The sequence below is a fragment of the Fusarium oxysporum genome, chromosome 11 (genome assembly GCF_000149955.1).
Source record: "Fusarium oxysporum f. sp. lycopersici 4287 chromosome 11, whole genome shotgun sequence".
Taxonomy (NCBI): Eukaryota; Fungi; Ascomycota; class Sordariomycetes; order Hypocreales; family Nectriaceae; genus Fusarium; species Fusarium oxysporum.
In genome coordinates, this window is record NC_030996.1 from 2,066,116 (window position 1) to 2,079,733 (window position 13,618).

A 13,618-nucleotide genomic window follows, 5' to 3' on the forward strand; every position below is an offset into this window, starting at 1 on the left:
GCTGCGGCCCGTCCGAATTGAGGGGTCACCGTGAGCGATGCAACACAAAGGTTCGCTGGAAAAGGAAAATGTAACAAAAAAGGTTATCAGATGGCCATCGGTAACGCCGCTTACTCTCGCCGCTTATGGCTGAGACATGATTTTTGTCATACGGCCGGCATGGCCGCTTATTGTGTCGCCGATTATCCGCAGCACATAGATCAGATCATAATGGGGTTGTCTATTATCGAGCCATCTAGTCTCTGCGATCGAAGATCTTTCCTGGGTTCATCAACCAAAGCGGATCCAGACTTGTTTTGATAGCCCTCATGACGTGAATCGGCACATCGCCCACTTCCTCCCGAAGGAATTCCTTCTTTCCAAGTCCAACACCATGCTCACCCTAGGCAGGGTTCAAATCCATACCACGAAATCCACATATGGATCCATAATGTGGATCCATATCCATTCCATTCCATTCCACGTGGGCTTCAGCATTTCCATATCCACGCCACGAAGCCCCTTCCACATGTTCCACATGTGGAAATCGTGGAATATTTTAGGTGGGGTTCGAAAATACCTTGATTTCCTTGTGAAATCCCGCATATCCTAAGTACTTTCTATCACCCACAACAACACAACATCGATTTGCCACCCCATTTTCCTCCGTACACAATGAGTCCATTCTGGGGGCTTCACTGTTACTCGCGTTACTACCCCAAATCGAAATGGCCACTCCCCATCCTACCAAGTCAACCACATCCGTTCCAGAACGAACAGAAGAGGACAATCAACGGCTCTTTCAGCTCTACAAAAGCTGGATCTTGACGGAGAGAGACGGCAAGGCGCGTCTATAGGTATATCGGTTCGGCTACGAATATCCAGCATAACAAGAAACAGGAACGTCGGTGGGTGTGTTGCCTTTGCGTCAAGCAACGGCGGATTTTAATGGACCAATGACAAAAACATTGACGTCACCGAGGGCGGGCGGGACCCATTAATTACCATTGTTGGACGAAGTAGGTTTCCATTCCACGAATTCCACAATATGGATCCATTTCCATAATGGATCCATTTCCACCCATTCCACATCGAAATTATTAGTCAGCATCCATATCCACGCCATATTCACAAATGTGTCGTGGAGTGTCGTGGATTTGAACCCTGACCCTAGGCATCATTGTTAGATATGTCCGTTTACAGTTAGGTCGCATTGCTTACCGTGCATGTTCCCTCCATCTCAATGGCTCTTGAGACCATTTTGTGAACGCAGTCCTCGACCTCTTTGCGCTGCTTTTCATCGAATAGGATTGTCTCGTGGAAGTTGCCGTCGCCTATGTGCCCCAGAATACTACCAAATAAACCCAGCTCGACAAGTTCTTTCTTGGATATGTCTGTGAAAGGTGAGTGATGTCCATAAAGGGAATTACTGAGCAGGCGAACTGACCTATGAGCTCGGACACTCGGGATAGAGGGACAGCGACATCCGTAGACCAAACATGTCCATCTGTCTCACGTAGTGCCATCATGCTCCACAACGCCTCTTTCCGAGCTGACCACAGAGCCTTCTGCTTTTCCGGATCACTCTCGTATTGGAAGCCATTTGCATGATGCTTCTTCGATATACTCTGAACCTGTGCAATGCTATCCTTGACTATAGCATCACTACCACTGAACTTGAAGAACAGCGTTGGCACTTCATTCCACTTTCTTGATGTTGCGCCCATTCTGTTGATAACACTCATAAGGACTTCATCGAGTATCTCGACGGCGCTGATTGGTACGCCTCGACGGATGACCTCAATGGCCATGGTTGCGGCAGCTTTGACTGAGGGAAATGTGACTACCGCAATACCTGTATGTTCAGGGATGGGAGCTAGCTTCAAGGTTGCTTCAGTGACGAATCCCAAGGTGCCTTCTGATCCTACAAATAACGAGTTGAGGTTGTAGCCCGCTGATGACTTCCTTGGCCTTCGCCGGGTTTTAAGGATTGTGCCGTCACTTAATACCACTGTGAGGTTAACTACCCAGTCTCTCATGGTACCGTACTTGACAGCATTCGTCCCACTAATAGACCGTTAGACCTGGGGGCTTTTCTCAGTTAGGTGTACTGACCTGCAGTTTGTTCCGACCATGCCACCAATTTGGGCCTTCGAAGGAGGTCAGTGTAAGTCTCTTCCTGATGGTGGCACAACTTACGGACGGGCCTGGATCGATGGGGAAGAATAGACCGGTATCTTTAATCCTCTCGTTCAGATCCATCCATGGCACAGATGGCTGAACGACAACATTCAGGCTAGGTATTTAGCGCCAACACAGAAGATCTTTCATGTAAAGCAACTTACTCGTCGCTGTGCATCTCAAGAATCTGGTTCATGTTCACAAAGTCAACACTCACACCGCCAAAGGGTGCTGAGAAATGGCCCTCAACGCTTGAACCTCCAGAATAGGGAACTTGGGCTGTTAACTCTTCAGCTCTATGACGTCTTCGGTGCGGACTCACTCATCGGTACGCGTCTCTTATGACATATCTTCGCAATAGTAGCAACCTCCTCCGTCGTCTTGGGAAACGTGACTGCGACTGGTAACCGGTCGATATTTATCGTTGACCAGTCGGAGTAACCGTGAGAATGAAGTATCTCATCTTCTATACTGACAGCGTCTTCACCGAGTGCTTTCCTTATCTCTTCGACAGCCTTTGTGCATGAATTAGTTTCGTTTTGGTTACTGCTGTTGCCCTCGTCTTACCAGTTCCATCTCAGCTCGACTCGCATACTGAGACTCGTCATCGTTCTTCTTCTCGTGGTTGACTATCGTGTACAGTAATGTTCCTCCAATGGTAGTTGCCGTTGCAGATAATGCCGAGGCAAGAAGCAGCGGGTTCTTCCGCTGCTCTTGTGTCCGGCTTTGACCGTTGGACTGTGATCTGTGGTTATTGCTGGTACGAGTTGAGTGAAAAGGGCGGGTTGCTGCTAGCCCCACTGAACATTGCGACACAGGTCTTCTCAAATACCCCGGCAGGGCACGATATGATGTCTTGAGCATGATAAATTGGAGAAAGGGAAATGGTAAGTATGATCAATACTATCAATCATGCATCAATCCGTTCATAGCGTTCTGGGACCATGATCATAAAAGCGCCATGAGCCGATTATAACTCCCGGGTAGACTCTCCCTCTAACCCAAATGTGGATAGCGTCTCACGGATATTTCCCGTTCCCATACACTTTCACCCGAAAAGCACCGGGTACAGCCCGTGAAAAAGGCAGACCCTCCTCTCAATCTCGGCTTCATCAATTCCCCCGCTCTTTTCTTCGCAATGGACATTCCGCAAGCACAGGAAGGAGAAGCAGTGGCCCGTCCAACCAAACGAAAGAGGGTCGCATTGGCATGTGATACCTGTCGGGAACGCAAGATCAAGTGCGATGGGTCGAAGCCTGTGTGTAATCCCTGCAGAAAACGAGGGGAACCGTCTGCGCGATGCGTTTACACTGTTATTGCTGGGACTGCAAAGCAGCTTAGTGAGCAAGAGTAAGTCCTTCATCTAATTGAGATACTGTTTCATTGCTGATGGTTTTTTAGGTACATCGCTTCACTGCAGAAACAGGTGCAGGACATGCAATTGGTAATCGACCAGCTACGCCAAGATGCAGAACTCACCCCCAAAAGCCCCAGAGACAGACCCGGTACAATTCACACCACTACAAACGGCCCAAGCCCCGTAAGCACAATGGGAGCTACGACACTCACTCTCAACCGTCAAGAGGATGAATTCTTCGGTCAATCCTCGGTGCACTCCCTTCTCCGAGAGGTTCCCCATCCCGATCGTCACCAGCCAGCGGCTCCACTTCGGAATCGGGGCCGGAGTTCCGCAACGTCACTGCTAACAGCTGAGTTTGCTTTACCGCCGCGGCAAGTAGCTGACAAGTTTCTGGACTTGTACTTTGATAGTGTGCATATTTTCTATCCTTGGTGCCATTCGACTTGGTTTAGGAAACGGTATGAGGCGTTATGGACGTCGACTGGCTATCCGGGGGCGGACATGGGTCAAGCTGGTGATATTGGCGTGGGAGGAGATCAGTGTCCTGAAACTTCCTTCTTCTGCGTTTTGAACGCGATGTTCGCTCTGGGATGCGAGTTTTCAGATTTGCCGGAAAAAGAATCTGCTTCGGCGATGTTTAGCTCTAGGATGAGGAGCTTGTTGCAGATGGATATCCTTGATAAAGGTGACTTGTCGCATGTGCAGGCGTTGCTGCTGGCAGGCCACTATGCGCTTTCGAGCGAGTATCCTATTAGATGCTATAATATCATCGGCCTTGCTTGTCGGATAGCTGTTGGGCTGGGGTTACATACAGAGAGGCATGCTGATCAGCGATCTGTTATGGAGAATGAAGTGCGTCGAAGAGTCTGGTATGGATGTTTGCAGATGGAGATGTAAGTCACTTCCATGAGGTAGGGTACTAAATATTTACTGACAATATTTAGGACAGTTTGCATGACTCTGGGAAGGCCTCCAGTTCTCCAAATGACAGACGATGTTCTCGTACCCGCCGCAGTCGACGACGAGTTCATATGTCCCAATTCCACCTCATGCGTCCAACCGGAAGGAACAGTATCACAGAACCTTTTTGTGGTAGAGAACATCCGACTTGCCAAGATCCTCGGCAAAATTCTCTCGTCAATCTACTGGCCAAGCTCATCTTCCGACTTCAGCGCCCTCGTTCGACTAGACGGGCTTCTAGAAGATTTCCGGAATTCCTTGGTCGATGATTTAACATGGTGGGGCAATGACACGATGAGACAACAAGGAGCTAGAGACCATGTTTTGAAGCGGCAGAGAAATGTATTACACGCACGGTTTCTCCATCTTAGGATTTTGCTGTACAGGCCAAGCTTTAGTGCATTCTGCGCTGCTGCGAGACGTTCACGACAACGACGAGTTACAGGCTCTGGCTTGGATGAAACTGGAACAGAGGCGAATACTTTGCAGGGAGCATTCCAAGCTCAGTGTGCGACGACATGCGTCCAGGTGGCGTACGAGCTATCAGCGTCTCTGCTGGCTGCAAGGGAAGTAGAGGCGACTGGAGCATGGTGGTTCAGTCTATTCTGTAAGCCCTCACTCAATCAGTTCCCATACGATGACAGCTGACATGTTTCTTAAAGATCTCATGACATGCGGCGGCATAATCATCCTCGCCGAGTGTGCTCAGGCCGGAGGAAGCAAACACTTTAACCAGCAGCAGCTCGATGCGACGTGGGAGAACACGACGGTGCTTCTACGAGCTATCGGCAGGGAGAATGCCCGGGCGAGAGGTTATTTGGAGCATCTACTACTTCTGAAAGACCAAGCACGTTCCGCATATTTCTGTATGTTAAGCATGCACCTACAAGACCAGAACCCGCTAACGTTTCTCCAGCAATCCGCAACTCTGCAATGTCGTCGCGTGCACCGTCTCGCAGACCCTCAGTTAGCATCGAAGGCCGCCCGGAGGAACGCATAGATGAAGTCCCTCCTGATACGGCGGAAGGTCAGACGGAACAGGTCGACTTCATGGCATCATTGTTCCAAGATAACTGGGACTGGAGTCTCGACGGTGGAATGCCTACATACGGCGGTCTTGGATTCGGGGATGAGTTTATATTCCCCCTACCTAGTTGGCCAGCTTAACCATTCCAACAATGTCCCAAGTCAGCCGTCTCACAGCCCTGTCCAATATCGTGTCTCCGGGTTTGTAACGCTGACAGTCTGGAGTGTCTCCGCGGAACTGAAGCAAATATGTAGACGAAACTCCCCTTGTGGCATCTTCCACTTGTCCACCGCGGTATCAAAGTAGCTAAACGCGTACTTGTCCAGGTTGAACGTAACCTCTTCTGTTTGCCCAGCAGAGACGAACACTTTGCAGTACGATCGGAGATCCTTGACTGGTCGTGGATTCCCGTCGCATGGCAGGGGAGTCACATACAATTGGACCACTTGCTTACCATCCCTCACCCCCGTGTTCTTGACCTCCGTCACGAGTGAAGTCTCGGCTGTCTCAGTACTATCAAAGCGCGAGCTCGTATTTTCTTGTCCAGTTAACTCAAACGTCGTGTAAGAAAGCCCTTCTCCAAAGTGAAACTGAGGCTTTGGCGCAGTCTCATCATCATAGAAGCGGTACCCGACCTTGAGGCGCTCCTCATAGTTGAGCTCGAGATTATCATCGCAGGGGAAATTTCCATAAGCTGGGTTATCCTCTTTTCTCTTCGGCCATGACATTGGATTGACGTGTCCGAGGAGAACGCGAGCGATGGCGTGGCCGCATTCTTGACCTGCGAACCAAGCTTGGAGAAAGCACGAAACTTGATCGATGAAGGGAGATACCGTGACGGGAGATCCTGAGAGATTGACGACCACTGTAAGAGGATTGCGAGCCACTACTGCGTTGATCAGGTCGTACTGATCAGATGTCAAGTCCATTGTATCGCGATCATAGCCTTCAGACTCAAGTTCATTCGTCGTGCCAACAAAGACTACCGCAACATCAGAAGATGCAGCGATCTCTGCAGCGTGTTGAATAGCACCAGGGATATCGACGTGCTCCATGAAGCGAAGACTAGTGCCCTGAAACATTGTCCCGCCAATCTCGGAGAGAACCTCGGGATCAGTCGCCCAAGAGTGCAACTCGATCTTGTATTCCTGACCAGCAGTCATATCAAGAGTAAAGCGTCGCTCAATCTTGGCTTTGTAAAAGTAGAAGGACTCTGGAAGAAGGACTGGCTCCTGTTGACGATGGAAAACGTTATCTCCATTAACCAACACATCTGCCTTTCCGGTAGTGATGACAGAGAATACATGACTCCCGCTTGTTGTTGGGCGTAGAGTAAAAGACATATTAGTGCAGTACTCCTTCTCGAGATACGTAGGCCAGGCCTCCTTGATCATGTACTCAGGGAGCGTGATCGTCTGTTCATGGGCAAGGTTCTCACCGACTACTAAGCTGTTAAACCAGCGGAGCTGTACAGGCGAGATAGTCTCTGGTTCTGCGTGGGGTAGCGCCCCAAAGACCGGTACGCCCGGTGCATGACGGCAGTTGGCACCTTGCGCTTTGGGGCCTTCGAGAGGTGAGATGATGTGCTGAGCCAAGACCTTAGCGCTGCCTCCGCCGCCGATGCTTGGGTGAAGAGCATGGTGACCTATAACAGCAACTGAAGCATTTGAGGGCAGCGGTAAGATGTTGTTGTCGTTCTTGAGCAAAACCATTCCGTCTGCTGCGATGGAGGTGATGAACTCAAGACGCTCTGGGTCTTTCACTGAACGCTCCGGCTTCTCGACAGGATCCTCAAAACGACCAGTCTTTCTCGCAAGCTCAATAACCCTACCAACACTCTTATCAAAATTCTTAGTGGTAAACGTTGCCAGCTTCAATCTCCTTCAGAAGCTTCTGGCCACGCCATCTCGTCGGGCCTGGCATTTCAAGATCCAGACCAGAGTTGAGTGCTTGAGCTGTTGAGTATGTCCTCATCCAATCTGAAACCACAAGACCTGAGAATCTCCATTCTTTGCGAAGGACCTCTTCGAGTAACCAGTGATCTTCTGCACTGTACTCCCCGTTGAGGCGGTTGTATGAAGTCATGAAACACCAGGGATCTGAGTCACGCATCACCAGCTGGAAGGGAAGCATGTAAATCTCGCGCAAGGTCTGACGATCAATGTTCGACGTCATCTCCGTCCTTGACTTCTCAGAATCGTTGGCGACGAAATGCTTCGGCGTAGCTGCAATGCCTTCGCTCTGACAGCCGCGAACAAACGCCGATGCCAAAGTTCCAATGAGGTACGGATCCTCAGAGTAAGTCTCGTAGTTTCTCCCACCGAGCGGAGATCTGATGATGTTCATGGTCGGTGCGAGAAGAACATTCGCGGATTTTGTCTTGGTCTCTTTTGCGATCTCTTTGCCAAGACGATATGCTTGTTCTGAATCGAATGTTGCGCCAATGGCGGTTGAGCAAGGAAAGCAAGCTGCTGTGATACCGCTTACGTAGCTCTCGCCACGAGCACCATTAGGACCATCGGACGTTTTGATATGAGGAATAAAGACATCATCTCGCTTGATGGTTGGTGTGCGCCACCAGTCAACGGCTGATAGAAGACTGACTTTTTCTTCAACCGTGAGCTGCGAAATGAGCTCGATGGCGGTTTGTGAGGCTGCCATGATGGATTATTGCCCTACAGTCGGTTAGGTGCGACTGGGATTGGTAAGACTTGGACACAAGTAATAAAAGGGAATAAGGTCAGTAGAGCTCGGACTGCTAATAAGCTTGGTACAATTAGGATTGGGCTAGTAGGCAGTAAATTTCGGTGCAACTGCTATGAGAGTATGAGGGGTATTCACGCACGGGGAGCATCCGTTGCACGAGTCTTGCAACAACGGGTATGGCCCGAAAACTCGTATATCGCTAAACATTCGTCTCCGAGCTTCTGGAGATGACTCCATGCTGTTTCCAGCCCCGTGGGGTCGTTGAGTCAGGCAGACTTTTCTCGGGGATCCCCGCACTGCAATGCTACTCCAGGGGGATAAGACCCATACTGTTGTAACGGTCAGTATATTAGAGGTCAAGACATTGCATGTAGCAGTACACGAGCATCTCTATTCCTCTCCCAACACCACCCTTCTACTGTTGTGTTCATCCGGATCTCAAAATGGGCAAGAATAGTCTTGAAGGCAAAGCGGATGTCGCTATGGCGGAGAATGCAGGCCATGTGGTTGACGAGCAGATCCTCGATCTTGACCAGAGGATTCAGGAACTTGTTGCGATCGCGCCTCCATTTCACCACAACAAGAATCTTCTCCGGCTGTATCTCCTCATCATTCCAACTTGTTTAGCAGCTGCTATCACTCTGGGATTCGAGCGAGTATGATGTCTGGTCTTCAAGCTGTACCTTCTTGGGATAACTGTAAGTGCGCTTATATTCTAGGTCTGTTCTGGGATGGACTTGTTACTAACGAGAGCTCTTAGACTTTGGTCAACCTCGTGGTGCGCTTCTTGGTATCATGTCAGCCATCCTCCCTCTCGGCTGTGTTGTCGCTACGCCATCCATCAGCTTGGTCGGTGACCGCTGGGGAAGACGTATGGGTATCTTTGTTGGCGCTGTAATCATGATCATCGGTGCAGACATCCAAGATGCCTCTGTTCACTGTAAGTAACCTCACATCACTATGTGACTCAGCTAACTCCTGTTTAGTCGCCATGTTTCTCATCTCCCGCTTCATCATCGGTTTCGGTCTCGTCTTCGCAAACGCCTACGCTCCCATGCTCATCGGTGAGCTCGCCCATCCCAAGGAACGACAAGTCATAACGTCCCTCTATCAGACCTCTTGGTATATCGGTGCTATCCTCGCTGCTTGGGTGACCTTTGGGACCTTTAGCATTCCTAGTGAATGGGCGTGGAGAATCCCATCTCTTCTGCAGGCTGCCCCAGCTATGCTTCCCATCACATGCGTCTTTCTTCTTCCTGAGTGTCCTCGATGGCTCATTGCGAATGGCCGCAGTGAAGAAGCCAAGGCGTTGTTGGTGAAGTGGCATGGTAATGGAGATGAGGACGACGAACTTGTCAACCTTGAGTTCATCCAGATGCGAAATGTCATTGAAGCTGAGGTCAGCAATGAAACAGGTTGGAAGGACCTCTTGACCTCTCCTGGTAACAGAAAGCGAGTCTTTATTCTGGTTTGTCTTGGCTGCTTCAGTCAGTGGTCGGGCAACGGTCTCGTTTCTTACTACCTTGTTCGTGTACTCGAAACTGTTGGCGTCACCGATGCTCGAGAGCGCAACATTCTCAACGGCTGCCTCATGATCTTCAACTGGCTCACTTCGGTTGCTTCCGCATTCCTCACCGCTTACATGAAGCGCCGAACCCAGTTCCTCCTTTCTGTTGGAGGCATGCTTGGCATTTTCGCGTCTCAGACCCTTTGTGCTGGTCTCTTCAACGAAGATCACAACACCGCCGCCGGAAAAGCTGTCATCGCAATGCTCTTCCTCTTCTACTTCTTCTACAACTTGGCCTTCAACGCGCTCCTATACTCATACCCTGTCGAGATTCTTCCCTATCCCATTCGTGCTAAGGGTTTCTCCCTTCTCATGTTCTTCGGCAAGGCGAGTAACTTTATCAACACCATGGTCAACCCTATCGGTCTTCAGGCACTTGCGTTGAAGTTTTACTTTGTCTATGTCGCATGGCTTGCTATTGAGTTTGCTATTGTTTGGAAGTTCTTTATCGAGACAAACGGCCCTAGTCTCGAAGCTATTGTTGCTGTTTTTGACGGTGATAGCCTGGCAACATATGATTCGCAAGATTACAAGACTGAGAATAAAGAGAAGTTGGAGGAAGATTAGGACGTAATTGGAATTTGTATGTTCCCAATTGCCTAAGCCGGTGCCCTTAATTATTATATATGGCGAATCATTACTTCATTCACCTCTATCTATTCCTATTGTTGCCGCATGTCAAGCTTCTCGGATCTTAAGTGATACCTACAGTATATTAGTACCAAGGCGACAAGGCGCAGCTGCTTATTAACCATCCATCGATCAAATCCTGGAAGACAAAAACGAAAGGCCGCTACAGCGTAGCAGACGATGACCCTCTGATTGTCCATGCACTCAGTCGTGACCGCGCGATCGTGGGTAAGCGGCTTGGGCAAGCCGTTAGAGCGGCTTCTTGGCAACCTCCAAACGGACTCGCTGGCCATCTTGAGGGCTTCAACGAGACAATTCTGTCAGGACGAATGATTGGACGGTCTTACGGCCCTACGTTCGCCAGCTTGTTCATGAAGGATATGTACGACACTCGCTGTGACCTGACCTGCTTCCGAACTTCTGCACAGGTGACATGGACAAGAAATTGGGGGAATAAGGATTCCATTGATATCCTATTGAGGAAGATAAACAACAGAGAGAGCAGGACATGGTGACAACTACCCCGACATCAGACGGCGAGGGTCTCGATTTGGCGGCGCTGGCTGCAGCATCCCTCAATATCATGCAGAAGTAGTATAGCCAAGGTAGTTAGTGACGCCTCTGTGGATATAACTGAATAAATGTGCTTTTGTTATCCTACAAATTTAGGTCATGAGCAGACGCGTTTCCGGTGGGATGAATGTCTTGGAATAGAGTTCGCGGTGGGATGGCTTGTCAAGTTGGACTTCCGGTGGGATGGGCCACGAGGTTTGGCCTGTGAAAGACGCCAATTGGTTCTGCTATTGTGAGACCCTGTTTCTTCAACAGTTGTGGCGCCACTGTCTGTCGAATGCGGTCCAGGCTTGGTGGTTCTCCGCACTACGTATTTTGGGGTCAAAGCGACCAAAGTCTAGAGTTCAGTTCCCCATGGGGTTGACAGCTACCTGACTTATAAGAGAGATGCCGACCCCTCATATTGAACACGGAGAATCAGCAGGAGTGATCGGCGAACTATTCACTATACACTTCAAGTCGCAGCCATGGGTACAGACAACATCGTTGTGAATAAGCACACGCTGGAGGGTCTTGATCTTCGTGACCCTCACACCATTGAGCTTATCCAGCGCGCTCAAGATGGAAACGCTGCGGACAGAGATCTCACCATCCGCCAAGCCCTCAAGAAATACAGAAAGGCTGTGCTCTGGGCCTCCGTCCTGTCAATCAGTCTGGTAATGGAAGGTTACGACTTGGTCATGGTATGTAACTAGAATCGCAATGAGCCCTCTCCGCCAGTCTGCTAACTTCTGACTCTAACAGCTAGGATCCTTCTACGGCCTAACCCAGTTCCAAGACCACTTCGGCGAGTACAGCGCTAAAGAGGGCAGAAAGGTCATCTCGCCAGCCTGGCAATCCGGCCTCTCGAACTCGTCGCAGGTGGGACAACTGGCCGGCCTTTTGATCAACGCATGGGCACAAGATAAATTCGGCGCTCGGACTACAATGATGGTGTTCATGGCGTATCTTGTAGGCACCATCTTCATCCTCGCCTTTGCACCGTCTCTTTCCATTCTGGCATTTGGTGAAGCTTTGTGCGGTGTTGCTTGGGGTGTTTTCCAGGTGAGTAAAAGGAACTTCCAGTTTCAAAACACAGACTGATTAGCATTGCGTCAGACCTTATCTACTACCTACGCTTGCGAAGTCGTCCCCACGATTCTCCGTCCATACGTCACCGCTTGGGTCTGCATGTGCTGGGGCCTCGGTATCTTGATCTCATCAGGCGTGGTGCGAGCATGCCTAAACATCGAGGGTAATTTGGCCTGGAAGCTGCCCTTCTATCTTCAATGGGTCTGGCCAGTACCGCTATTCTGCGTGGCGTACTTCGCTCCCGAATCTCCGTGGAACGCCGTCCGTCGCGGTAAACTTGAGCTCGCTAAGACATCTCTTCGGCGACTTGCTTCAGACGATGGGGATAGAGAAGGAGAGATCGAGGCGAGCTTGGCGTACATACAGCATACCACTGCTTTGGAAAAGGCGGAAACTGGTGGAGCATCTATTATTGAATGCTTCAAGGGTACCAACCTTCGTCGAACCGAGATTGTGAGAGATTCTGTTGTCACATATTTTGTCACTTCACCCTAACTTAGGTACAGAACTGCGTTGTCTGGGCCGCCCAAATCCTCTGCGGAAACGCCATTCTCGGCTTCGTTGTCGTCTTCCTCCAAGCTGCAGGCTGGTCACAGGTCCAGTCATTCAACCTAAACATCTCTCTCTCAGCATGCTACATCATCGGCGGCATGATCTGCTGGGTTCTTTTCCCTCGATTTGGACGCGCGACCATTTACATGAGCGGCCTCGTGTTCATGTTCTGCTGCCTGATTGCCATCGGAGCTCTCGGATGGTCCACCAGCAAAGACTCTTATCTCGCGGTTGGCCTACTCTTTGTGGTGTCGACTCTTTGCAACATGATCACCATTGGGCCGGTGTGCTATCCCATTGTGGCTGAGACTCCTTCGGGAAGGCTTAGGTATAAAACAATCGTTATTGGGAGGTTTGTGTATAACCTTACTGCCATCTTCAACAACTCTGTTACGCCAAGGATGATTTCGGCATCCGGTAAGTTCATCTGCAAGGGAGGGTGATAACTTTATGAGAGAAGCTAACAATCAGTCTAGGCTGGGGCTGGGGTGCGAAAACAGGTCTTTTCTATGCCGGAACGAATGCACTTTGCCTTATCTGGTGCTGGTTCCGTCTTCCTGAGACGAAGGACCGTACCTTTGGTGAAATCGACATTCTCTTTGAGAACCGTGTACCAGCAAGAAAGTTCAAGTATACTAAAGCCGACCGTAAGTCCTGCTGTTGTCAATTCGCTTTTGTGACTAGCTTGCTAATGGCTCTGTTAGAATTCGCACTTGAGAGTGACTATGTGCAGGAAAAGGTTGGGCCAGCCGTTGATCAGATTGATTGAGTCAGTCGTTGCATCATATCAAGAGTAGCCAAGAAACGTTGCAGCAGTTAACTTTCGGGAAGATCGGAATACGCAGCAATACATCCTGTCTTTATTAACCGTCTACCTTGTAGTGGAGGGCAATGCTTATAATTAGATATTCAGACTGGGCTGGTTTATTATTTAACCCTGTTTTGTTACCCTTCTAATTGATGTCTAATGACGAATACATGGGTACGTGTTCATAATGGCATTGCTCTCACA

The 13,618-nt window shown here is 49.7% G+C and overlaps 6 protein-coding genes across 7 annotated transcripts; 3 read left to right on the forward strand and 3 right to left on the reverse strand.

Annotated features, from left to right (window-relative positions):
- Positions 1–171: 171 nt before the first annotated feature.
- FOXG_20237 (D-lactate dehydrogenase (cytochrome)) lies at positions 172–3,110 on the reverse strand. 2 transcript variants are annotated; one of them, XM_018400499.1, is made up of 8 exons: positions 2,728–3,110; positions 2,483–2,675; positions 2,325–2,433; positions 2,179–2,275; positions 2,095–2,129; positions 1,427–2,046; positions 1,201–1,373; positions 172–1,149 (listed from the first exon to the last, which is right to left on the reverse strand). In XM_018400499.1, exons 1-8 carry the CDS (start codon positions 3,022–3,024, stop codon positions 1,108–1,110), a joined length of 1,566 nt encoding a protein of 521 aa, XP_018247648.1. In that variant the 5' UTR covers positions 3,025–3,110; the 3' UTR covers positions 172–1,107. The 2 variants fall into 2 exon arrangements, with proteins under 2 accessions (XP_018247648.1, XP_018247647.1); XM_018400498.1 differs by having other exon boundaries at positions 201–382; positions 2,728–3,086.
- Positions 3,111–3,221: 111 nt separating this feature from the next.
- On the forward strand, positions 3,222–5,890 carry FOXG_10147 (uncharacterized protein). The gene is made up of 5 exons (XM_018389387.1): positions 3,222–3,510; positions 3,562–4,413; positions 4,465–5,087; positions 5,143–5,346; positions 5,397–5,890. Exons 1-5 carry the CDS (start codon positions 3,299–3,301, stop codon positions 5,645–5,647), a joined length of 2,142 nt encoding a protein of 713 aa, XP_018247649.1. The 5' UTR covers positions 3,222–3,298; the 3' UTR covers positions 5,648–5,890.
- FOXG_10148 (uncharacterized protein) lies at positions 5,678–8,168 on the reverse strand (the record flags this gene model as incomplete). The annotated part of the gene is made up of 3 exons (XM_018389388.1): positions 5,678–5,901; positions 5,962–7,334; positions 7,543–8,168. 3 exons carry the CDS (start codon positions 8,166–8,168, stop codon positions 5,678–5,680), a joined length of 2,223 nt encoding a protein of 740 aa, XP_018247650.1.
- Positions 8,169–8,656: 488 nt separating this feature from the next.
- FOXG_10149 (uncharacterized protein) lies at positions 8,657–10,347 on the forward strand (the record flags this gene model as incomplete). The annotated part of the gene is made up of 4 exons (XM_018389389.1): positions 8,657–8,811; positions 8,841–8,911; positions 8,974–9,153; positions 9,200–10,347. 4 exons carry the CDS (start codon positions 8,657–8,659, stop codon positions 10,345–10,347), a joined length of 1,554 nt encoding a protein of 517 aa, XP_018247651.1.
- Positions 10,348–10,659: 312 nt separating this feature from the next.
- On the reverse strand, positions 10,660–10,876 carry FOXG_20238 (uncharacterized protein; the record flags this gene model as incomplete). Its single annotated transcript, XM_018400500.1, has 2 exons — positions 10,660–10,711; positions 10,758–10,876. 2 exons carry the CDS (start codon positions 10,874–10,876, stop codon positions 10,660–10,662), a joined length of 171 nt encoding a protein of 56 aa, XP_018247652.1.
- Positions 10,877–11,291: 415 nt separating this feature from the next.
- FOXG_10150 (MFS transporter, SP family, general alpha glucoside:H+ symporter) lies at positions 11,292–13,509 on the forward strand. Its single transcript, XM_018389390.1, has 6 exons — positions 11,292–11,666; positions 11,728–12,027; positions 12,082–12,507; positions 12,561–13,023; positions 13,083–13,253; positions 13,311–13,509. The coding sequence occupies exons 1-6, from the start codon at positions 11,451–11,453 to the stop codon at positions 13,373–13,375; spliced, it is 1,641 nt and encodes a 546-aa protein (XP_018247653.1). The 5' UTR covers positions 11,292–11,450; the 3' UTR covers positions 13,376–13,509.
- Positions 13,510–13,618: the final 109 nt, after the last annotated feature.